The sequence below is a fragment of the Trachurus trachurus genome (genome assembly GCF_905171665.1).
Source record: "Trachurus trachurus genome assembly, chromosome: 21".
Lineage (NCBI taxonomy): Eukaryota > Metazoa > Chordata > Actinopteri > Carangiformes > Carangidae > Trachurus > Trachurus trachurus.
In genome coordinates, this window is record NC_139899.1 from 14,228,967 (window position 1) to 14,255,144 (window position 26,178).

The following is a 26,178-nucleotide window of genomic DNA, read 5'->3' on the forward strand; positions in this document are numbered from 1 at the left end:
TTTTTTTTACCCTTCCTGCCTTTTTCAGTCTTTATTGCTGCTCCTGCCTCCTTGTCTCCTCCATTTGCCTCCTTTCATCTGACTATGGGAGGTGCCCAGGGACTTATTGAAGTGTCTGTTTGGAAGATGACACTTCAGTGTCCAACACTTGGACGTCCATTTTCATTAACCTCACCTCCAGGGCTCATCCATTAGTGGGTGTCCATATGCTTCCGGCTGGGGGTAGCTTTTCATACTGTTCCTTTAATTTCTAATTGTTTGTAAAACCGAAAGCTGTACTATAGATGTCTATGAGTAAACATTTCACCACTCTCTATGACAGCCAGCTTTTCATCACCCATTTTAGTGCTGCCATTTAGTTATGCCTCTGCTGTGGCAACAGTCGGAGCCGGAGACAATAGTAATCTTATCTCAGTTTGGACAAGGTTTACTTGGATTGGATGAATGCTCAAAGGTCACAAACAATGCAACCTCATAAGACATGTTTTTGGCCACAACTAAAGAACTGACATCCTGATAATACTACAGTACAGATTAACTCTTAATAAATTCCTCTTTGACTTTATTTGCATGTATCATTTGAGGCTGGACAGACGTGGGTGTAAACTGTACTGACTGGTTAGTGGAGGTGCATACATCCCCACACCAACTCTAGTTTTGAGCATATTAACACCTCACCTCCCACTCTGCCAGGGACACTTTTCCTCTTCATCTTCATCTAATTCTGAAAATATAAAAATATAAATATAACATAAAAGTCGTCCAGAGCAGGAAACAGAACAATCCTTGCATTTTGAAACGTAACTTTAACCCATACGTATCTGTTCTCTGTGATGTTTTTCTGTTTTAAAAAGGACGTAACACTTTGGTGTTCAAATCAGTTTCACTCATTTAGTTTTAGTCATTCTCAATCCTCTGACCTGACTACTAAAACAGGGCACAGTATTGACTGTTGTGTTGAGCTGGAATTCATTAGCAAGGTGCCCAACAGGACATGCTGACCTAGGACCATTTAGTCAGGTCACAACGACACAGTGTCTTTTTTTTTTTTTTTTTTTTTTTTTTTAAATCCTGCTACCTGAAAACAGAGCAGAGTGTGCTGGATATTTTCATACACTACGACGGCCTTCAGTCGGGTCCTCTGTGTGTGTGTGTTGGTTGATGAGACGACAGTGTGTGCTGTAGGCGATTTATCGCTGTAATTACAAGCTTGAGAGGCTCTTTCCTCCATGCTGAGAGAATAAAGAAAGCAGGGAGACAGGAGGAGTGTGTGTATGAGTGTGTGTGCGTTCGTGCGTTCGTGTGTGAGTGTGTATGTGTGTGTGTGTGTGTGTGTGTGTGTGCATGAATCACAACAAGCTTCCTAGGCTGTAGTACAGCTTTGCACGTCACATGGCCTTATCCCCAGGCCTGCAGCATTAGCATACACTCCAGTCTCTTTTTGAATTAATCCATCCTCCCCTCCTCTGCCCAAGATACTTAGGACAGAATATCAATTCAATTTAGGGGAGATTTTTGCTCTGAACACCACGAGAATGAAGTGGCCTTGTGACATATTCTCACTTGGACATAAATTTAGATCAGTCATTACCTGTCTCTCTTCCTCTTTCTGGTTTACTCAGCGAAGTAAGAGATTCATTTTTGCCACATCATATAATAAAAATCAGTATACAGAGATGATGGAACTGAAGGGACTGAGCTATTGATGCATAAAATATATATATTACTATGATGAAGATCAGGTGACAGTTTTCTTATGATTCAATCAGGATAGGTTATCTATGATATTTTAAGCAGAAGTGTTTGTGTGTCTCATGATCAGTTAAACTTTAGGTCATTGATGATGAAATAAAAACTGTCATTTGATGGGATGTGCGTGACTACTCAAATAAACATTAAACATTGCTATCCTCACTCATCACTTCACCAGAGATAGTTGGTTGATTTACTTATTCGTATAATATGAATGTACAACAGTAGTTTACAGTTAAGGTCTTTTACAGAGAAAGCAGCCCCCTCTCCCCACGCTAATGTCAAGATGTTGTAAATCAGCTAGATGGAAAGTGGAATAACATCTTGGGCAAGGTTTTGATCTACATGAAAATAAGACTGTATGCAGACTGTTTCGAAATACATTTCCACCAGTTGAGTTTTCTATATTTAGATGTGTTAATTTTTAGAGAAATTAGTTTGAAACATCCATAATTAACACCTTGACTCTTTGCCACAAGATGAATGTTTAGGTTCATAAAGGTGAATTGCTTTTTATAATGTTAGTGGAGGTGATCTTAGAGTCATAAAACACTGCATGAAACTCTGAGGTGTCAGTATTTTTAAGAAAGCGGAGAGACTCAAATAGAAACACAGATTAAGCAGTTGAACGGGAGCACTGTAGTGCATAAATCCTGGGTTTAATGTTGCATGAAGGAATTTGCAGGAGAGACGGAGAGAATTTTTAACACATGGATTTCAGTGTAGGTTTTGTACAGTCAGCAATTTATCAACTAAAATCTCTCTGTTCCCAAGTTTGGAAGCAGATGAATGAGCCTGACAGAAAAGAAGTCAAGTGCTGCCAGGTACAGTGATCCGGTCAAAGGTGTGAGTTTGGCAGAGGTCCAGCTGTAATCTCATTTCACTGTAATAAACAAACAAACACTAATCACAGCAGCTCTCCATGCGAGCACAGCCCAGGCCCCAGTTTCTCAATTAACCAGTCTGAAGGGCACGTCATCTCGTTCACTGACGTGTAAAAGCCAACGTTGTGAGCAACTGTTTAATCATCTTTGTTTTATCTTTTGTGTGTGTGTGTGTGTGTCTGTGTGTGTGTGTAGCCCTCTAGTCTGGGGTCCATAGCGCTGACAGAGGGAGCTCTCTGTCAACATGACCTGATCCGAGTGGTGTACAGCGGCCTCCACCCTCAGAGAGAGACCTTCACAGCTCAGAACAGGTATGGCTCTCTGACTCAACCAGCTGCTATCAGAGAGGGAGTAATTAGACACACACACACACACAGCAGAGATTAAATCACAGCAGGTCGGAGGCGTTTGCAAAGTCTAGAGGGAGTTAACAGAGGATGACAACCGGCTCGGTTTTTGGAAAAAGAAGAGGAGGCGCTGTTAGCCAATCATCTACGTGGCGTCAGCAGACTGAATCCAACTTTAAATACAGTACAATCCAGTTTTTTATGCCTCTACAGCAATGACTGTCAGAGTCAGGGATGTTCTGCTTTCATGTTGTCTGTACGTTGTCCGTCTGTCTCATCCCTGGACAATATGTCCGTAATACTTTGAGGGAACTTCTTCAAATTTTGGCACAAACTTTCACCAGGACTCTGGATAGATATCAGTGGTCAAAAGTAAAAGTTACATAATCATATAAAACTTTTTCCTGTGAGAAGGCGATATCTCAAGAACAGAAAAGGTGTTTTGGTGGAGGCAGGTATACAACCACAAGGTGGGAATTCTCATTTAAGAAAAATAATATTATCTCACCTTACAACAAGTCCTTTCCTGTGAGATGGAAAACACCTTTTAAGATGATCAAAGCATAACCTTGCACTCTCATTTAGCCCCCTCTGGCCAGACTCGGCAAGCCTGAAAGCTTTTTTGGCTCTCGCATATTCTCTGTTGCTGTAGATGAATGATAATATTAGCATAGCAGTGAAGCATGCGGGAATCCTGCCAGACTTCTCTTTTTTTCAGTGGCACTGAAATGAGCAGCGTTGCACTCTTGTACATTAGTTTGTTTGTAGTGACACATGCAGAGGCAGATGTACATCTATACTACCAGAGCTGATAACAAAAGGGCAGGACAGATAACGCTGGTCATCCTGTGTGTTTTCTCCGGAGCATCAAGGCCCCTCGGCTACAATGAACATACTGTAGAGCATCATAAATATCCTGAATGGATTTCATCGGAGCCAGGCCTCGCAGTTTATCAGGAAATCTATTTCTGTGGCTGGGCCTTAGGAGAAAGCCCAGAGCTCCTGATAATATGCAGCCAGGGCCATTTCTTTTACCTCCTTCGGCACACATGGTCAATATGGCCTTTACACGTGCAGGTTGACCCTCTGCATTGAGGTGGACCTGCAGTATTGACATGGTGTGTGTTGAGATGATTACTGCAGTATATTAGGTTATGCCTCTAACATACAGTGAAATCGCTTACAATGGACGAAGCTTGCGATGTAAGCAGTGTGCTTATCAGGCTATTTAACAGTTCACAGAGCTGATAAATTGCCTGATGAAGTCTGTGTAATTGTCTCCAGTAAAGGTGTCAAAAACAAAATGTTAGAAAATGTTGTAAACAAAAGTAGACAAGCTGAGATTCAACTGATATTGGGTTAATGAAATCTTCACTTTTTAAATTTCTTTCTTAAAATATTTAATTGGACCATAATAAGAGTGTATTGTTGTGTTTAATGGTTCTCAGGTTTGAAGTGCTGTGTTTCCTCATGCTGTGCTACAACTCTGCTGTGGTCTACATGCCCCTATCTTCCTATCAGTCAGTCTGCAGAATGAGCTCAAGGTGAGAAAAAAAAAAAAACACAAGTAGGAAGCACATTTGTCTATTTTTTATTTTCTTTCTCTTTTTATTTTGCCCTTTTGCCCACAGTTTTGTCCTTTTAGTACACAATTAGTGACCTCCCTCTCCCTTCATCTACCTTCATTACACGCTCTCCTGAAACGAGGATTAAATCCCCTCCCCTACCCTGTGGCTATACGCTAACCTCGATACCGACCGTCCTCTTTGCAGGAGGATTTTATTATAGCGATTTCATTAGATCTCAGTTGTGTGTGTGATTGGCCAAATGAAAGCATCACAGCTGGATACCTGTCTTAGTCTGTCTGCCTTGGAAACCCCAGGGTTAGGGGAGAGAATCGATGTGGAATTCACACTATGAGACAGTGAACAGGATCTGCAGACGGCTCAGGATACGAAGACTTCCCTACTGCGAGCCAGCAGTCAGACAACGCCTGAAGCAAGCTTAGTCTAGACAGAGGGCAAACTGTGGCTGTGAAGATTTTAGAGCATGAGAACAATGCGCTCTCCCATGGTCTAACTTTGCTCGACCTTTAAAGGTGTAAAGTAGTTAAAATTTGACTCCCCCTGGTCAGTGTTTGATGTGTTTCCTTTTTGTTTAGTTTACTCGGTTAGCAACTGATGTTTCTTTTTTTTTTTTCAACCTCTGCTTCTTCCTAAGGCGGTTTAGGGGCACTGATATTTGAAACATCACCTCCCAATCCCCCTCCCTGTGTCTGAGCCTCATTCAGGATGACTTTACTCACCGTACTCATTGCTTGTTTATGTGTTTTATCTCCTCAGGTTGTGTGTTTGTGGCTTCCCCCGGCAACAACAGAAGCTTTGGAGGGAACCATGCAACCGCGTGCTGCTGGACCCTGAGTTCATGGTGCAGATGCTGACTGCTGTTTATCACGCCATGTATGTATCTGATAGAACAAGTTTTGAACACAGCAACATATCATCACCCTTTAAGCAAACAGTTCTGTATTTTTTCATCCAGCATTTACAAAGTAACATCATCATTTTTTAGATTTTGTGTTTCCGGCCACGTGGTGGAAGTACTCACTCTCTCCTCCTCTAGCTCTGTTTTTAGCTCCTACCAACTCCTGAAGGACCTATTTCCCACAGGAGTTGGTCTCTTTAAAGGAGCTAAATACTCAACTATCTTCTCCGGCTAATTTTACATCCTGAGCTTTGTGCTTAGTAGTTAGTGTACAGTGAGTTTTACCACTGATAACAGCTGCCTGCTGCTGGTACTAACCAGACCGAGCTGAAACTTGTGTACGAGCTCTGTAAAGAAGAGTGCAGTTGCAGATTTAGGTAATAACTAATCTCAGATAGAAACATGCCAGTGGAATAGGTCAGCAAATGTTACACACTCACACTGTTTCTGACACCTCCATAGTCTCACTCTCCCCTGCCATGTTCAATCAGCCAGGTGTATTCGACACCGGTCGGCGGTCGCTTTAGGTCTCCAACAGCTCCGATGGCAAGCTGTTCCCAGTTGCAGCCTGAGGTCCTCAGCCAAACCTCTGTTAGCGATTCCACAGTCTTGGCTCTGGACTTGGTGTGACTGCACCTTTTTTAATAAGGTGCCCACTCTGTGTAACAACCTCCCTTAAGAGACTAGATTGACAAATAGCTCTTCAGACATATTTCTAAAGACATAATTTTACGTAATTTTTAAAAGAATTTTCTCCTTCCAATGTTGTAAAAACTTCAAATCGTTTTTAAATGTTTTTTATTGTTTGTCTTTTAGTGACTAGCACTTAGTGACTTTGTTTTGAGAGGTGCTGCATAATTAAAGCTGATTATTATCTGTTCCCTTATGAATAAGCAAACACAATATTTCTCATATTTGTTATTTGCCTCTGTGGGACATCTCTAATGAGGACAGTCTCGATTCTGTTGTAGAAAATTTCCTAACAGCGTATGCAAGCTCTCAACCAAGGACAGCAGCTCCCCACTGTACAGACCGATTACATCGGCAGTGCATTGTGGGAGCAGGTGATTTCATCCCCTATGAGGACAGTCGTTGCAAAGCTGATTACTGCTCCTCGATGACAGCTCATCCTCAGAGATGGATCCCCTGATATAGTAGTGACTGGAATCACCACTGTTAAGGATGGTGTAGCAAGGGGAGTGGGAGAGACTGAGTATGCATTCTGCCTCATCACCCCCATGAGAGTACACAGCAGCAATCAGGAGATTGGACCAGTCAAAAAAAAAAAAAAAACCTGAAAAAATCCTGACTGTGAGAGAGAGAGAGAGAGAGAGAGAGTGTGAGAATAATAGCCTTTTTAGTAATCCCTACCATAGGTCACCTCAGTGCCAGCTGGAGCTCTCATATTCACCCTTGGCCCAAGCAGGCGCACGTGAAGGGCAGATAAACATGAATCCACAGCTTGGCATTTGCGGAGGACACTCTGAGATTTAGGTTAATATGTTCGCTAATGCTACTGCAGTGTAGTGCCAAATTAAGAGAGAGAGAGGGAGAGACAAATACTGTAGAGACACAGAGGCCAAATATGTTTATTTGTTGTTGTTGGGGGAGTGTTTTTTGTTTGTTTTTTTGTATACCGTCTAGAGCTTCTTCTTTTTCTTTTTTTCTAGCCTTCACAACATCAGAGAGTCTGTTTTTACCTGCCCATTCATCCCTCTCTTTTCATCTTGAGTCTAAAAGGAACCCCAGGCATTTGTCCTTGGCTGTGTGATTGTTGCATGTGCAGGGACGGATCAAAGGGAGTTCAGCCGTGCGGCCGTGCTTTTTATGTTTCCGCATCAGCACGGGCCAGACCCGGAGACTATTGTTTCTGGTTTGTCTGTATGTACGTGCGTCCCATTCTCGTGACACTATCAAATCTGGCACCAACATTCACTTGCACTTATGGATGACCTGATTAGATTTGGTTGTTAAAGGTAAAAAAAAAAGAGGTGACCTCACAGTGACCTCACAAAAAAAGATTTTGGCTTTGCAAAAGAAATGTATCCATAAAATCTCAGGCCAGTTTCTCCAAATTTGGTGCAAATGTTTACTTGGACTCAAAGTGACTAGATTCTGGCGGTCAAAGGTCACGGAGACGGTGACTTCAAAAAAGTTGTGACATCTTGAGAACACAAAAGGTGGTTTTGGCTTATGTGATTTATTCATTGGTGTTATTTCTTTCATCCCACTCTCATGATGTGTCATCATTATCTATAAAATTTGACTCTGTCACACCAATGTTTGTTCAACCTGTGTCTTCAAAACGGCGAGGTGTAATCGCTGTGGCCACAGGCATTACTTAATAACTAAAAATATGTGAGAAGTGAGTCACACATCAAGGCATTGTGTCAGACACTGTTTTCTTAAAATGAGTTCACAACATGACTTTGTTTTACATGCCCATGTTTGTACATTTGTGTTTTGTGTTTTTCATAGATACAATGGAGAGTGGGAGATGGGCCGGGAAGCACTGGAGGACATTCTGTACCGAGCTCAGCTGGAGCTTTACTCCCAGCCGCTCCTGGTAAGACCAACAGTGTAGTCTGCGACGAGTTTATTATACACAGTAACTGTAGAGCCCAAGTCAAATAAAAATACTTAAGAAAAAATCAATGCTTTTGATCTGCCATAAATATTGCCATGGCTTTGTGCTTCAGTCATTTAACAGCATATCGCTCTGCTTCTGTCTGTGTGTGTGACCTCCAGCTCGGGAACGCCATGAAGAACTCGCTGCCAGAAAGCGCTCCCGACGAACCGCGGGGACGCAAGGTGCTCCAGGTGGAGGTGACGCCCACCACCCGCCGCATCTCCATCTCAGCCATCACCACCGCGTCCATACGGCGCCACCGCTGGAAACGAGGGGGTAAGGCTAGATGCCCGGGAGCAGCGGGAGGAAAACTTGCCGTCATGGCTGCAGCACACAGCGAAGCGAACAAGAGAGATCTCAGTAGATGTGACGGCACGGTAGATTCATTGCGATACCCTTTTTTGTCATCCTCATTAGTAATTTAGCACCCTGGGGTAGGTGGACAAGAAAGTTGTACAAGGAAAAAGAGACCAGTGTCCAGTTAACCTGACGAGCTGTTACTTTTTGTTCTTTTGATCTGTCAAAGGCCACAAGAGGCATCTAATTGGTGAGAAAATGACTTTTCTGGTGTTTGTCCCTATCAATGAGAAGAAAAACCTCTTTCTTGTGTAACCTAAATGCACCATTAGCATCATCCAAATGGTGTTTCAAGGCAGTTATTGTATGTAATGTGGTCATATAGTCTCTGTGTTGCAGTGCTTGTGCCACTCACTGTTCCTTATTGCTCTTAATTTTATTTTATTTTTTTGCTTGTTTTGTCTATTAAGTGTGTGCTGTGCTTCGAATCACCAGTTAAAACGAAGGTTTGTGTTTGAAGAGAAACTCACAACAAAATGGTGCCAGTAGATGGACTTTTAATGGGGCAATTGGTTTTTAAAACATTATTGCAGCCTTTTTTTCTCTCTATTTCCTTATCTGCACATGAATTTACAGACCTCTGTTTGGCCTGCTGTGCCCATGATGAGACCGGAATCGGTTGAGGCTTGCTGCCACTAAAGAAACGCATCTCCCCGTCTTTGTTGTTGACTCCCAGATTGTTTTGACTACTCAACCGAAGCCGAGTTGAGCCTCAACGTCAATACTCCTAGCCTCGCCCAGCACCAGCACCACCACCACCACCACTCTCCCTGGGACGCAGCAGCCCAAGAGGAAAGAGGAGGGCGGGCTCACAGCCACCACAGCAGCAGCAGCAGCAGCATCATTCCCCCCATCACACTTGAGGGTAGGGGAAAGGGGCAGACGCCCAGAGCAGAGGGGATCTCAGGAGGAGGTGTACCTTCGATCTGCATCCTCCCAATCCTCCTCCTACACCTCCTCCTCCTCCTCCTTCTGCCCCTCTTCAAGTTGAGGGGGGTTAATTCTGCCGTTCCCCTTCTGGCCTCCTCTTCACTTCCCCAGAGTATACTAACTCATCCAGTCTGAGACCCTCAGCCAAATACCCCTCTGCTACCAGACTACTGCTATTTTGCATCTCAGCGAAGAGTGGAAGAGTCGCCTATTCTGGGTTTGAAGGAAGTGCAGCTAGTGGCCATTTTGCATGGGGCCTGTCATCATGCCATATCCTCTTTATCCTCATCATGCCTACTCCAGTGTACTTTAGACTGCTGCCCTTGTCACTCACTGAGCATGTTCAGTGCCAAACCTGCAGCTTGACCCTTTTACTCTGGGCTTTCTCAACCCTCCATCTCTGATAATTGGTGTCATGGATTTATTTTTTCCGTAGCGTTAAGAGGAAAAATACATCCTTTTTTTTTTTTTTTTTTTTTTACAAAACTGGCAGAGAGTACCCGACATCTTGTTCTCGTACTGCCCCCTCACAGTGTTTGACAGCACCATAAGGTTTTGGTCACTCAGGCCAGCAGCACCCATCTGCTGCCATCATTCTGCAGGAAGAGGCTTTCCATTTTAGTCCAGCAGCCTTATCTCTACCATATACTAAGTTTGTGTCGCACACCACACTACGTGTCTTTTTCCTCAGCTCAGTGAGTGGGAACGAGCCCTTCATCATGCATGTGCACGCTACAGCAAGCTTCGAAATATTTCCGCAATAACACAAAACCTTCTGACACTAACACTTCAAATGGCAAGGCCCAATGAATCGACCGAATGTTGTCAAAGATGAAAAAAAAACAAAAAAACAAACAATACTTTGTACAGGAAAAGCTACGCCACTGCCAGGACCTATGAAACGGCCCATTTTGTCTTGTTGAATGTTTGTCCATTTCCATGCGTGGTCTTGAAACATCATTCAGATCCTTTGAAATGACAGAAGATCGGCTCCTTCCTTGGCTTTACGGTCAGTGTTTGCCATCCTGTCCTCTTCCTACGATCTTTCATTGAACTTGGTGCAGCAGAGGTGATTGAACCTGCCACCCAGTTAAGAGAGAACAACAGTAACTATTTTAGAAGAGTGATCGCTCAGTGTTTATGTACAATTACTGTACTTTCTTTTTTTAATGCATGGCCTTTAATTGTGGCTGCATGTCAAAACCATTTAACTAGATTTTGTTTTATTATTGTTTTTTCCCCCCTAGGATTCCCCTTCATTTTATTTTATATTCTGGAAATATTCAATTATCAGAAAAGAGTTTTAAAATGGTTCCTGCTTAATTGCTACAAAATTACGCCGACTCACTGTTTACTGCAGTGGATTAACCTCTGCACGCTGTTGTTTGTGGAATACTGAAATGAGTGCAAACCAATGGCAAGCGGCATTATGTAAGTAAAATGTAGTCAGAAGGATAGACCTCGCAAAAAGTCCTTCAGCCTCAGCTGTATGTGCAGCGTTTGGACTTCTGAGCTTTTCACTCTTCATCTAGAACTGGGTTGAGCTTGTGACGGCTGGCAGCCTGGCCCATTTAGCCTGGTGGGCTGTCAGCTCTAACTGGAGTGCTACTGATCTGATGAGGTGAATGGACTCGCCTCAGCGGTCCACACAGATTGGCAGGCTCGTCTCGGCCCGGTCAACCATGTGACCGCTGGGCCGGTGTTACAGGAGAAACGAGGGGACGGGGCAGGAGAGCATGCGTCTTCTCCTCATGTTATGTGCATGTCAGTCCAGACCTTTTCTTCTCGATTTCTCCATTTCTTTTTCTGGTGCTGCCTGTGATTCCCTGTCGTCCAGTTCTGCTTGTCCCAGCGATGCATGATGGAGACGCACAGTTCTGTCTCTTCTTTTAACAGGCTTTACCCTGCATATTGTTTGTCAGTAACATGCTTTTTCCCCCTTAATTTATCATTTTTTTTCCATTTTTCTTCCAGCTCTCAAATAGCCAATGACAAATCAACGATGAAGTTTTAAATGAACGATAATGAGTAATGTGTCATTGTTGTGTCTGGAGAGTTCTACTAAGTTGTCACCAGATGTTAATCAATGTGTTTAATATTTATTGAATAAGCCACTTATATTGGGAAAATTATTGAACTCGCACTTTTCCTAAACAAACAGATAGTCAGATTTAGTCAATCTGGATTGCACCAGGTCACCAGAGCTCAAGGTCACTCTACACTATATTGAATTGTTCCCATGTCTGGTGAATAATGAGTGAGCTAATGAAGCACTGTGCTCTGTTGAGTGTCACTGTGCTGCCAAATGATCTAGCTTACTCATTATTAAATTATTTATCAGAACCCTAAATGTTATTATTGTTATTGCTCAGATTAATTAGTTTGTTGCCAGTTAAGTATCAGCAGCAAAGGTTTTGCCTTTTTCCTGGATTAATAGTGAAATGGTGTCATGATTGAGTGATGATGAGTGTTAGCACTAAAATATTAATATTTATTTAATTCTTATTTTTTAAATTCTTAATTGAGCCCTGAAAGGCAAGGGAATATTTATTTATTAGGATCAATCCAAATTGTTTTGTTTTTGTAGTCACCAAAACTTATTAACTTTAACTTTTTTTTTCTTCCACAAAAAACATTTACTAAGAATACTCTCAATTAAAAAATACATTTATAGCCAAGAGATGTAACAGGTTACATAACCTAATACATTATGAATATAATTTCATCTTTGTTTTTATTTCCCTTCAGAAGAAAACGACCACTGAGAGATGTTCAAATACTGATGGAAAAAAAAACCTGATTGAAATAATAGTGGCAAAAAGATTAATTAAAAATAAAGAAAAATCACTTAAGAGCTTCCATAATATATTCTCCACAGGACTTAATCACAGTCGAATTATATTCAACTTTGTCAGCATAACCTTTATTATCATTGTCTGCCTCACTCACTATTCTCTTTGTCTACCATGCTCTCTCTTTCTTTGTGTTCTTGCATGTCCATGTTCAGATGCTGATGGTATGAGCGGCGGGGAAGATTCCTTCAACGTCAACGACCCGGACGAGGGTTTCTCCTCCGGGGCGTCCAACAGCAGCCAGCCCAGCGGCACCAAGGCGGGCAGCAGCATGGGCCAGCGGGGCGGCAGCCTGAACAGTAGCAGCAGCAGCATCAAAAAAGCCATCACAGCCCGACTGTCTCGGGACAGGGAGAAAGAGAGAGAGCGGGAGAAGGAGAGGGAGCGAGAGAGGGCGGCAGAAAAACAGGCAGAGCTGTCTGCGGACCACCAGGCCGCCGTGAGGAGGCATCACCAGAGGCAGCAGTCGCCTCCAGCCAGCATCACCCTGGACGCCATCCAGCTGAGCCCCATAAAGAAGCACCTGAGCTTCCCCGCGGGGCCAGCGCTGGTGCGGACTGGCAGCACGTCCTCCAGCAAGTCCTTTGACTGCATGAATTTCAACCTGAACGGAGGCGAGGACGAGCGGGAGGAGGTGCTGGGAGGCTCCGACAAGGAAGGAGGGCTCCCAGCGGGAGGCTCCCACCGCCACTCCACCATCAGCCTGCAAGAGGAGCATCTCATCAGGCCAGAGGACGCCCAGGACCTGCTGTCTCCTGGAGCGCCCCTCACCAAGCAGTCCCGCTCCCCCAGCTTCAACATGCAGATCATATCACAGGTCTAACATGCAGTGCAGGGCACAGAAGACACACAGTCACACACACAGACACACACACACACACAATACCTACTCAAAACACACACCCTCATGCAGATTTTCACTGCAACTCTTTACAGCCCTCCTCCGACAACTTCTGTCTACCTATCTGTGTTGGTGTGTGTGTGCGTGCGTGCGGGTGTGCACGTGTGTGAGTTGTGTCTCCTCCCTTTCAACATCCATTACACTTACAATCATGCAGTTACTGAGAAGGCAACAGGAGAAAAGCAGCGAGTCATGACTGTTCACTGCTGTGTCTACAGTGGAGTGTAAAAAGAGTCCAGCATCCTCCCGTCTGAACCAAGCTGAGTATTCCACATAGAAAGGGAGGAAACGTAGAGAGAAAAGCCGTAAGGAAGCCACGCTAGCTGTAGGGGGTACATGACATTTCAGATTTTTTGAGTTCCTGACTGAATCAGTCAACATGAATCAGCAATAACACTTCCCCATGCAGAGAAGAGTGAGGATGATTGCTCTTTCTCTCCATTCCTTCCCTTTTCATTCCCGGGCTCACGTGCAATCGTTCTTGCTGATCATCTTCCTCGTTAATTGCTTTTTTTTAATCAGGCAAAAATGAATTTATGGAAAAAAAAAAAATCTTTAAATGTTTAGTTTTTTTTATTACAATCCAAAGAAGGTAGCATTTGTTTTGTTTTGGTTTTTTTTTTTCTTCACTTAATTTGACAATGATTTTGTCAAAATCAGTCAGACTCAAGTGATTCAGCCCACAACCTTCATTTTATTCTGAAATTCTAATAATAACCAATGGATTTGATCAGTAAAATCAAAACTTTTAAGATTGTTATAAAACCAAACCAGAATGTGGTTAGGGCTTGTCTGGCCCCAGAGTTTTAACTGGAACCACAAAAGGAAACAGTTTGTCTTGTGACTTGATTTGAAATCTGAAGCTGAATCTGGCAGGAGAACTGTATCTGGGTTTGTGTGTGAAGCTGAAAGCGATGACTATATTTTATATAATGGTTTGTTCATCTGGTTTAAACTATTGAATGGGTCTTTCCACCTGAAATCACTTTGGTTGGTTGGTTGGTCTGTTTTTGAGGCGTTTGTGTGGTGTCATGTCTGAGCTGGTGAATTACTGCCCCCCGGAGGCTCATTCTAGTCACTGTTGTAGTCAGTGGAAACCACCACCACTACCACCTCGTGTTATGTGCTCTGATTGGATGCTCATGAAACATTTTGTTCTACCTCATTGTGTGTTCAACCTGCCACTCAGACACTTGTCTCCCAATCCCATGCAGGATTTAAAGACCCCAATAAGGTTTGAAACTGGAGCGCTTCACCGGTTGGGGGATTATAAAGTGGGGAACCAATATGGTTTCGCACTGCAACTGTAATGACACTGTAAAATCTTTGTCTGTTTGTGTTAAGAGTTGTGACTGAATATCTGGTCCTGCATTTCAGTCCAATCACATCATGCACAAAAAATCTAGCTGCAAAACAAGAACACGACTGTCTTCAGGTTTCTGTCATATATCAAACAACCACACTGGGATTAACCTGATTATTTTAGTTCCCTTAGAAATGTCCTGCTTATCTCTTTTTCTTCTTTTTTTTATGTAATGATTTTGGAAGTGCAATTTTTCTTTTATCCTCATGTGCATGGAGTGGGATCTTCTCTGTTGTTAAATGCCTACATCTGCGCACAGTGCTAGCTAGCCTTCTGTAGTGCTCCCTGCCCAGACTGACTCATGGCGTCAACAGTGCAGGCGCTTGTCCGCATGTTTAGTGCCCCTGCAAAGCACTGCTGTTTCGGATTGCGTGAAACAGCCAACAAGCCAAACCCAAGTCTCGTCTTTGCCAGATGTGCCAACACACATCCTCTCCTTAAGGATTTTTTTTTTTTTTTTTTGCTTGGGTGTCTTATGTTACAATGCCTCTTTTTTTCAGTTTACTTGTCTTATTTTAAAGTTAAGGCACAATAAAAGGGATGTTTGGACGTATGGCTCAACGTGCCCTTAGATGCAGCTTCACCTTTTTTTTTTTTTTGCCATGAATTTTCTTTTCACTCATCACGGTGTGCGCCGCGCCACACTGTACTTTCACAATCATTACTGAGCTTTGCTGTTCACATGTAAAAGCAGTATATTATGCGTCTGTGTACTGTAGGTGTCTGCTGTTGTATTGCATTTACCACGTCTTGCTTATGTGCTCGTCGAAAAATGAGGATTGAATGATTTGATGTATATAAAAGTCAGTTCAGTCTGCAGTGAAAATCTCACACGCTCATGCTCCTGCTGGTCTAGAAACCTACACAGCTGCTGCTCCTGGTCCCGAGTGAGTCCTTGTGTGCGCTTTAGCCTTAAAACAGTTCAGGCCAAAAAGCCTTGATCGACGGCTCTTTGGCCTCACGCATCGTTCCTCCTCCTCTTCCTCCTCTTGCTGGACTGGACTGTGGAGGAGGAAGACGAACAAGAGAGGAGTGTAGCTACAGTTCACACTCTCACCTGGTTTGTCTGCTGTCATCCTTGTGCTGTGTGGCTCTCAGCGAGCCGTGTTCCCACTTTGCTGTATTTTGCTGTGAGTTGAGTGGCACCTTTTTGCTGTTTTTAAAAAACTGGTGATGTGTTCATGTCATTAAATATGAGTGCCCCTGACCGAGATTACCAGCAGCCATGTTGGTACTGTATGTTGACTTAGAGTTAACCCCTCAGTGTCTGGTGTTATTTGCATGTGTTCAGGGCGGGAAATGAACACCAGGCAGCAAACGTCAGTGAAACATTGGCTGTGGCTGATTTTTTTTTTTTTTTTTAAATCTTCCATTCATTTTGGCTGAATTATCCTCACATGGTCCTCTTACGTTTCAAAAAAACAAAACAAAAAATATTTCTGGAGGTGAAAATGTCTCCTTTTGTGCTCAGTCAGCCACTGCTGCTGGTGGACAAAGTTCATTTCCTGTCCTGCATGTGATAACTGTGGGCTTTGTTTTCATACAGTATAATGCACTTTAATCCATCCACCTCTCTCCTCAAGATAGTTATTGAAATGATATATATAGATGTGCAAATGTGTATACACTCAATGCAGGGTTTTAGTCTCTTTAAAGTAGTACTTCTATGTGATGTCACATCCAACACAATGCTATTTTTGTTAGTCTAAGGGTACAGCTATTTATTTTTTTTCCTTTCAAAACCAAAAAAAAAAAAAGTTACGGGGTCCGGAAGGTCTCAGGAGTTTATCAAGATGCCACATTTAAAAAATAAAAGGCACCACCAAAATTTCTGTTCTTGAGGTCAGAATTGATTCTATGCAACATTTTTCCCCTTTTATTTTTCCTTTTTTTTTAATTTTTGATAAACAGGCTTTCATTGATCCTTGTTGGGTGGGATGGGGCAGATGCATTTAAGCTGGTTTTTAAGGTGCAAGTCCTCAACAGTATCCCAATTCAACAATTATGTTTATACACCCTGTGGTGGTGCTACAGAGCGAGGGACCTCTCATGCGGGTGAAATGAGAGGACCATCCATTTGTCATCTGACTGCCCTCACAGAGAGAGAAAGCCACAACTGGACTTTTGGTGCATGTTGAGCCCTTCTGTCAGTTTGCTGCTCTGTGGCTCAAAGACGTCAGCTGGTGTATGAAATGTAAACAAAGATTATCAGTGATGAATCTAATATAGATGCTTCGAGGGAAGCTGCTGTAAGATGTGATAACACTGTACTATTGATGTTGTATAAATGGAGAGAAAGACTTATTTTAAATCTTGTAAATACCAAATGTACAAAGGTGAGAGCAAGATAAATATAAAAAACTGAAAATCAGTCTGATATGTAGAGAAATTAATCTGTATATTGTTGAATAAATATTGTGCCGTAAAGGATCTGAGTGTCTGTCTGCTCTGTGTGGAAGTTGTTTGATATGTAACTACTTTTTCCCACTCATCACCACAATAGCCTACTGCTTTCAATGTATAAATGATCCTAGTATACATAATAATACTTGTTGATGTTACAAGGAGTAAAACTAACAAGATTGGATATGAAGATTTGTGTGCTCTATAAAGATAAACTACAAAGCATTAGGAGTTGGACGGTTTGTCTAACAAAATGTGTAAGTTACAGACATTACCCTGGCGTGTTTTGTAGTATATTTGTGTCCTCACTGACCAAATGGCAGTCTATGGCAGATATTTACCAGTTTTTGTTGGCATTTTATATCTAGTGACTTCACATGATATTGAGCTAAATGTAACACCAACATGTAAGATTTGTGCACCAGGTTAAACTACGCTATCACTCAAAGCCATTTATTTGTTTTTGTGTTTAAAAAAAGAAAAAAAAAATCACAATCACATTTTTATTGCAATTACATGTGAAATCAGAGGCTTTTTCTAAAAGGTACTGAAATGCTTCATTGCACAAATACCAATGCACATGGTTCCAAGGTTGTGGCTCATCTGATCAGTGGTGCTGTGCTGACACCTGGTGGTGGTGATTCAGAACAGTTCCTTTTAGTTAGGCTACTCATCTGAAAAAATTCCATATCCATTAACTGAGAGTCTCAGGAATGGAGATTTGGATTTTCCTCTCCATTTTGCCTCAGGTTTCTAACTCTTTCTACACCTCTGAGGGCCCATTAAGACCCGAACCACACAGCTTTTACACCAGGATGTCAAAAACTAACTAGAGCTACAGTAACTTATAGAACTGAAGGTATCTTGAGAAATCCTACTTTTATACTTTGATCCTGAACTCCACATATTCTGCCCCACACAGACATAGATGTTTGGGACAGATTATTGCAAAAACATAAAGGAGTGTTGTCACATTTAAGGTCACATTTGCTGGTTACATTTTGTTACAGTTTATCTGTGCTGTTTGTTCTGCCAATTGTGTCTCTGGTTTGAGAGTATCTTTACAAATAAAAGTTTAAACCTAATTGTAAAGTTATTGTAATTCATCCCAGGGAAGAAATAAATGTGGTCACTTTGACCCAGCCACTCATTCATTTCCCCTGCACACCATTCATGACATTGGAGAAAGCAAGTGTTTGGCCCCTATTTGAACTCATGGTGAGTGCTGACAACTAAAGTGCTGGGGTAAAAGCAGTAATTGTTAAAAACCATATTGATTTTACCACAAGTAGGCAAGTGATGCTAACAGTAACAACACGTAGGCTAATGCTACCACAAACATGCTATTCCCAGTGCTAAAGAGTAAGAAAACTATGTAAACAATGCACTTTGTGCTCTCATAGGCCAGTTGTTCATGCTGCTACTTATAAACTACTAACCTGGACATTACAAGTACAGAAATATATTTAGCTCTTCGTTCATGATAGCTATATGGGTCATTCCATGAAATCGGTAACTTTTGCGTCCCCAAGAAGTAATCAGTCATAAAATTATGATAACAACAAATTAATATGTAATTTAAAAATATAACATTACCATGTCTTCTCTCCTTACTATAACATCAAATTAAAGTCAATTAAATATAATTTTAAATAATTAAAATGACTTTTATGCTGATGAGGGTGAGGTTTTTGGCCTGTCCCTCACTGTTGTTGTTGTACGTCAACAGGACTTTTTATTTGTAAAATGTTGGCAAAATGTTAAAATGTTCACATTTACATATTGTTATAAGTATGATCTTACTGTAAAACAGTGTTTTTGTTAATAATATATATTAATTATTATAAATATTTACCAATTTATCGGTGTCCCCTGATTTTATGTCAACCCTGTTACCCTAACCAAAAAACCCTAAAAAAAACAATGGTACATCCCAGATTTGACATGATTGACAGGAGTTTGCATCATCTCTTACCCAGGATGCTAACAGCTCAGTAACAAGTAGCTTTCTCTCATCTCTAATGTGCTATTTTTGATGTTTTTTCAAGGTTGGACCGGGGGGGACAAGCATACAACGTCAACCCTGTTACCACTTTTTAACATACAAATCTAAACAATTTTCTATTTCTCATAATATAATCAATATCTACAGGTAATTACCTTTCAAAGCACATAGCTTGCCCTTTAGCTAGCATTTATTTCAGCTAGCAATGGGCAAATTAGCTTGAAATAGTCAACCCTGTTACTGTCAACCCTGTTACCTTTACAGTGTAGGCCAATAGAATGTGTGTCCTGTCATCTATTACTCTTGTCAACCCTGTTACCATAACGTCAACCATGTTGTTGTCATTAATTTGATGAAAATGTTTCTAAAAAATGGAATTTCAACTGTTACCATTATAATTAAAACTATATAGACTATATATAGAAAAAAATCTCAATAAACTCTATTAGAAATACTGTATATTGTAAAGTATATGTCGGTAACAGGGTTGACAAGATTAGGAAAACATTAAAACTGTAATAAAATATGAAATTCCACAGCCTGAGATGGCACAACATCATTTCTTGTCATTTTAAACTTTCTTTGATTCCTGGCTACTTAAAAAACAGCAATTAAATATAGTTTAAATTTTAACTTTTCAAAGTTGAAAAGTTACCGATTTCATGGAATGACCCATATAGCTGGGTTAGGCTAGACTAGAGCTAGGCAAGCTAACCCCAGTAGCTTTACTAATTTGATAGGTAAGGTTTTGATAATGTTGCTAGCTTTAAAACACTTTAAATTATGATGCAATCACAAAATCAGCCTGATATTAAAGTTATCTTGCAACACTAAGTGATTGGTTATTGATTGCATTTAGATGTGGACTTCGAGTAGCCTAAGATGAACATCACACCTGCTCCATCCTTTTCATTAGTGTTTACAGATCTTTAAATGAAACTCTGAAACTCATTTGTGTTTGTTGTCAGAGCTTAAATAACAAACTTCCAGAAGTATTTGTGGTGTATTGATGTGTTGATGAAAAGAATCACCGCTGACACGCCTTCAGTTGTATTCAAAAAGAGTTTATTTACAATAGGCCTACCATAATTTGCTATTGGAGCTTTAGGCCCCGTCCAGACGAATAGCCTACGCGGCTTCACCGAATCCGATCTTTTTCTTAATTGGCCGGCCATCATGATTTTATTTCCTTGCAAGGAAAGGTCCATTCGACCCGAGTGGGTGATGTTAATGAAAAGACAAAGATAATGGGGAGACCTAAACATTTATACTTGAGGAACGCCCCCTCAGGTATATTCCACACCCCTTTGTAGTATATCATGAGGAAATGAAAGGTTGGGTGTCTCTGGAACTTGAAATGCAATTACAAGGTCTAGACAAATACACAAATGGGTAACAAACAAAAGAGGATCTGATACCTTAAAGGGAAAGCAGGGGGTAGGGACGTCACAAGTGATTAAAACAAAGGAATATTCAATTCCCCCTTTTGATTATTCATTAATCACACAAGAAAAAGTCACAACTTAATCGTCATTACAATTGCTAGAAAAAGGAAAATGTTGAAAAAGTAAGAAAAACAGGTATCAGTTACAATAAAACGATTATGGTAGAAAACAATTATGCCAATTCTAAACATGTTCTAAATAAGTTGTTCTGCATTGAGGGGTAGGGTGGTCTGTAATAGAAGTGTGGCAAGGTGAAGAGGGCCCGGGCGGGGATTGAACCCACACCTCCCGGGTAAGAGTCATGCGCGCTTGCCAGTCACCCAAAGGGACATCCCCTTGGCCAAGTAGCCAGGGCACATGATCAATTGGAGGCATAGTGACAGGACCACCACTGTCACATCTCTCCCCCTCTTTTCACAAGCACGTCCTCGTGCTTCCGCGCAGGCTGCCACACATTAGGAATCCATGGACCCACCACTAGTGCTACATGGATCCTGCCAACAACGCCAGAATGTGGCAAGGTGAAGAGGGCCCGGGCGGGGATTGAACCCACACCTAAGAGTCATGCGCGCTTGCCAGTCACCCAAAGGGACATCCCCTTGGCCAAGTAGCCAGGGCACATGATCAATTGGAGGCATAGTGACAGGACCACCACTGTCACAGAAGGTTATCTAAAATGTGGTTTTCAATTCAAATGTAAAGATTAAAATTCAGACTGACAAAACAAGTGATTACCAAAACAAGCAGTACAAATTGTAAAAAAAAAAAAATGTTAGACAGTCTACTGAAACTTGACTTGTCAACCTTCCAAATGAATTTGTGGTGTCTAAGTTATGTAATCGACTGTAATATCGTCACACATCATATGTTGTCTCATGTCAAGTTACATTGTTAACTTGAATAAACATGTAATATTCAGTCCATTGATGATAGTGATGTTTCCTGATGTAGTCAGAACATAGTTATGTGTAACACGATTCTGTAACATCTTGAACTTTATTGCAGTCATTGCTTGTGAAAGCAGGGGCATGTCTTCTGTAGAGTTCTCAAGATTCTCAATTGTCTATGTGGCTCTGTAGTTTGGTGTCTGAGGGCATCAACAAATCTTTGTCCAGGTGTTCTTCAGAGAGAAGTGGAGAAGTGAAAAAGGGAGTGGAAAGGGGCAAGGCAAGTTGTTGTTGTTTCCTCCACCGAACAAATGTTTTTTTTTTTTCTGGAACAGTGTCTGACCATGGTTCAGTTTCTTGTTTGTGGTGGGTTTGGGTAGGCAGAATGTTCATGGATGGAGTTGAAGTATGGCAAGAGTAGGAGTCCTTCTGCACACATGACAGTGGAATTTTGGTTGTTGAGGACAATGGTTCATGAGTTGGGGTTGTGTCTCTTGGTGTAGTAAAATTTTGATGTAATCCTCTTGGATGTATTCTTTGGGCATCATATCTATGCTCGCACTGTTCTTCTGATCTCTTGATGGTTGTGTTCTAAAGGAAGTCTGTTTTCTTATCGGCCGTTGGTTCTGCATTGCTCCTCAGCTCTGTTGGTAGGTGAAGTTGCTTCAATGAGGTTCTTCGTCTTCTGGGCCATTAGGCCTGTGTTGCTCCTCAGATGTGCTGGATGGGTCTTAGGTGTGATGGAGAAGGACCTATGGATGGTCCTTGTTGATTCCATGGAGTTCCTCTTTGTGTTGCTCTGGTTCACAGCTGGTTCCTTTGTTAGCTCCTTCCTGCAGTGACCATCTTCACAGCTGGAAATCATGGAGTGGTGTGCACGCTGGTCGTGAAAAGGCAGATTTTCACTTGCTGCATCTGTTGTATAAAACAAAACATACACATCCAATATCCCCCCTTTTGACACATGGTTTTACCCATGTGTCACATTAGCAAAGTGGGAGTAAAATAGTAAGAGGAGAGTGAACTTAAACAGATCTATCCAAAAGAAAGAACCAAATCAGGTTAGATAGTTAGTTTGTTAGTTTGTTAATGGTTATTCTTGTCGGTCCAGTCAGGAGTCAACCTGTTGGAAGATAGCAATTCAGTTATGTTCTTTTCCATCATCTGGTGGGGGAAAAAGAGTGATAGGGTTTAAAATATTGTATCTTATGACAGTAATGTTGGACATTTCTAAAAGTACAGTGTCGAATTTTAGTCATCGTGCTGTAGAGAGGTGAACAAAGGTGTGCCAACTGGGGAGTCTTTACAGGGAACAATTACTCCTACTGCTTTAAAAGACGCAAAGACTGGCATTATGTAAATTGATAGCTTCTTGATTTTGGAGTGATCACCATAGGTTCATATGATGAGGCCAAACATCACAGTGACTGACAACCCACAGTGTCTTAGGGACCTCCTGTAGGGCTGAAATAGTTTTAACTTGTTTCAGACAAAAACAAACATACAAACAAACAAACACACAAACAAACAAACAAACAAACAAACAAACATACAAACAAACAAACCTAAAAAGTGTTTTAGGTACCAGCTGGATTTTCTTTGAGTGTGCACAACAGATGTTAAACTCTTAAGAATAGCTCTAGATTGATCAGATGTTTTCTTGCCAATTGGCTGCGCGCTTACATTGTTTTTCTTAAATGGGTCCCAATGTTCTCTCTAATTGCAAGTATAAATGTATAGAATCAAATGGTCTGTGGTGTACATGTCAAAATTGAATTGGTGTGAGAGAGAATGATAAAGCACATCTGTGTTGTCCGGTAGATGTGTGTTCACATTATCAACTCTCTTTCCCAACCAACCTTTCTCATATGTCTCATCAGGTCCTGGTGACACAAGAGGTTCAATGCAGTTCCTCTGGTGTCAATAACTGTTTTTCTGGCTTCTGTAACAAGCTTGGAAAATGCCGTTAAGGGTTGCAATTTCCATTGATATGCATACTGCAGGTCTAGGGTGTGGTGAACAAAGTAGTGTGAAAAACATTTGGCTCCAAATTAGATCAGTTTGTTTTGCTACATCTGGGGTTGAGACCAGACAAAGGCCTAATTTGCACATCAAGTATCTGCCCATCAGGTTAATGGAGCATTTGGTCCATCTGCACATTTAAGTGGGATGGTAATGGTATCTGTAACTATTTTGACCTGATGAACACAACACATAATTTTTTCTCAGTTCTTTCATAACTTGTGTCAGTGCTCAAACACAATTGGAGCTATGTGTATAATCTATACACTCTATGGTGTGTGTGAATGTGGTGCAGTACCTTTCTCAGATTTCACAGGTTGGTCAAGCTTGTCAGCAAGGATCTATTTCCCTTCGACAAACCCCCGATCATCCTCAGTCTTTGTTTGCTTCAGTTGATGATGTTCTTGTGAGAAAGTTTTCATACCCAATGTCCATGTCCCCAGTTTTTCTGTCGGCCATGTCCTCTTCTTCTGCGTTCATGACTGGGTTGTCCAGGTTCCCAGACTGTGTTGATGTCAGTAGAAGTCCTTACACAGAAAACCAAATTCTGTATCTTCTGGTCCAGATACTTCAATCATGGGCATGTTGAAGGCTGTATCTTGATTGGGATGACACAGTCTGTGTGCAATTGTAGAAGAGGGGTCTGGAGAGTTTTGTAGTTGAACAGATGCATTAGGATGAGCTGCTCCTGAATTTTTTTTTTTGTGTGTCACGTTGGAGGAGTCGGTTTCTCTTCTCTTGTTGGGTATCGTAGAGTTCTATGGTGGGCTGAGGGATGAATCGGTGGGTTGTCTTCAAGGTCAGGATCCAGCTTCAAAGCTGCCAACTATGGAAACAAAGAAAAGGAACTCTACGAGCTTGGTGCTCTAGTGTCAGTGTGAGTTACATTTTTCTTTCTTTTTCAAAATTTTCTCTTTTCTTTTTTTTTGTTGCTTTCTCCATCTGTAAACATTCTTTTAACCTTTAATGATTTACAGACTCTTTCTACATTTCACTTTTTCGTTATCGTTCTAAAAACCAAGGGATCCCCCTACTGGGAATCCAGACTCAGCTGTACAAACATTTCAAATATTAAAATTTTAGTTCCCACATTTCTTTTGTTCTCATAATATCCACAACCGGACTCTCCGGAGGCCCTGTCTCAACCGAGACTTTTACTCCCCATACCAGTGGAGCTCGTGCACGATAAACACTCAATACAGACGTCTCTGTAAGGACCACTTCGATGTGTATATCAATATAATAAAATATTGTATAGCCTGCACAAGTGATAAAAGCGAAAACCCTTAATTTATGCTATATCAGCAATAAAAAAAGTACCCAAAGTATTTAAACTTTGACCCTGGATCACCGATTAAACACAATTGTGGATAAAATGAAAGTTAGAAATATTATGTCAAATTAAAACCCAAATTTAAAGAAAAAGAATAAAAATGTCAATATTTCAGTGCTCACCAGATAAATTTCCCGCATGTTTTTTTTTGTGTTTTTTGTTTTTATTATTATTTTCTTTCTTTTTAACCCCCGCCCCCCTTTTTTTTCTTTTCTTCTTTATTATTATTTATTATTACTTTTAATTAATTATTAATTTTATTATATTGTTGTTGTGTTGTTCTGTTTTATCCTCTATTGGACTGTTCTTGTTTTGTTTTCTTTTTGATGTTGTTGTTGCTTCTCTCTTTTATAACGTAGCTTATTGTTTACTTTCTGAATACAAGCTACAATACTTGTTACAATACTGTTTTGTTACCAACACTTCCACAAGTGTACTTGTAATGTGTGATATAAAAAAAACCCAATAAAATATGAAACATAAAAAAAACGTACATAAACACATTACACTTAAATCCCTATTGTTACAAAATCAATTTTTTAAAATTTTATCCACACTCTCATCCATTACCCAAGAATATTCAGCGAGGTGTCGTATTTGGGTTGGTTACCACATCTCTTGCGCAGAGTCTTTCATATTGGACAAGTATCGTTCCCATTTCAAATTGAAGCTTTCCACTCTGTATATTAGTCTGTATGATAGGCCCTCCAATGCAGCCAGTCTGGCTAAATGAGTGTGCCAGAGGCTGACAGGGAGGGGTGATGATGCCTTCCACTCTGAGACAATAAGTTTGCGCCCCAGCATCAGTGGCACCTGGACCCACTCTGCAACGTGGGATGGGATATCATCAAGTTGGGATGGGTCCCCCAAAATATACAACCTCTGGGAAAAGGGAATATCATGTCCTATAATCTTTGTAACATTATTATGAATCTCAAACCAGAAGTCTTGTATTTTTTGACAGCTCCACAGCATATGAGTCAAGGTGCCTTCCCCGCTCTGGCATCTCCAGCAGTCTGGGTTTTGTTTTAACTTAACTCTATATAGCTTAGAGGGGGTCCAATAGACTCTGTTCAAGATCTTGAATTGGACAAGCCTAGTTCTGAGTTCCCTGGACTTTTTTTTAATGTTTTGTAAGATCCTACTCCACTCCCTGTCTGTGAGTGAAACGTTGAGATCTCCTTCCCAAATCAATTTAAGGCAAGATGCACCCTTATCTGAGCATTTCAAAACCATTGAATAATACACTGAAGCTTCATGGCCTCTACCAAAAATTTTCATTATTTGTGCAAGGAAGCTTACAGTGGGGGGAGGTGTTGAAAGAGACCCGAATGTGTGCAGCAACAGGTGTCTGAGTTGTAAGTACTTCCAAAACTGATTCTGGGGCAAGTGGAATTGTGTCTTGATATCAGAAAATGACTTGAGTGTATCCCCAGCATATAGGTCACCAAGGGTCAGGATTCCCCTGTCGACCCATGACTTCCAGAGAAAAGGTGATTTCCCTATGCAGAGTTTAGGGTTGGTCCATATGGAGGCTGCAGAGTGGAGGTTTTCGAAATTGAATATGAAGGCCATTCTTTTCCA

The 26,178-nt window shown here is 41.3% G+C and overlaps 1 protein-coding gene across 3 annotated transcripts in view; it reads left to right on the forward strand.

Moving 5' to 3' along the window:
- LOC311005019 (hyccin 2) overlaps positions 1-16,929 on the forward strand; it is a 40,548-nt gene extending 23,619 nt beyond the window's left edge. For 2 of the 3 annotated variants that reach the window (XM_083997291.1, XM_083997290.1), the window contains 7 exons: positions 2,832-2,947; positions 4,432-4,527; positions 5,326-5,442; positions 7,946-8,033; positions 8,216-8,372; positions 9,130-9,318; positions 12,391-16,929. In XM_083997291.1, the coding sequence (XP_083853417.1) occupies positions 2,832-2,947; positions 4,432-4,527; positions 5,326-5,442; positions 7,946-8,033; positions 8,216-8,372; positions 9,130-9,318; positions 12,391-13,058 (1,431 nt within the window). In that variant the 3' untranslated portion in view covers positions 13,059-16,929. The remainder of the gene's footprint in view (positions 1-2,831; positions 2,948-4,431; positions 4,528-5,325; positions 5,443-7,945; positions 8,034-8,215; positions 8,373-9,129; positions 9,319-12,390) is intronic. The other variant, XM_083997292.1, reaches the window with a different exon arrangement.
- The last annotated feature ends 9,249 nt before the right edge of the window (positions 16,930-26,178 follow it).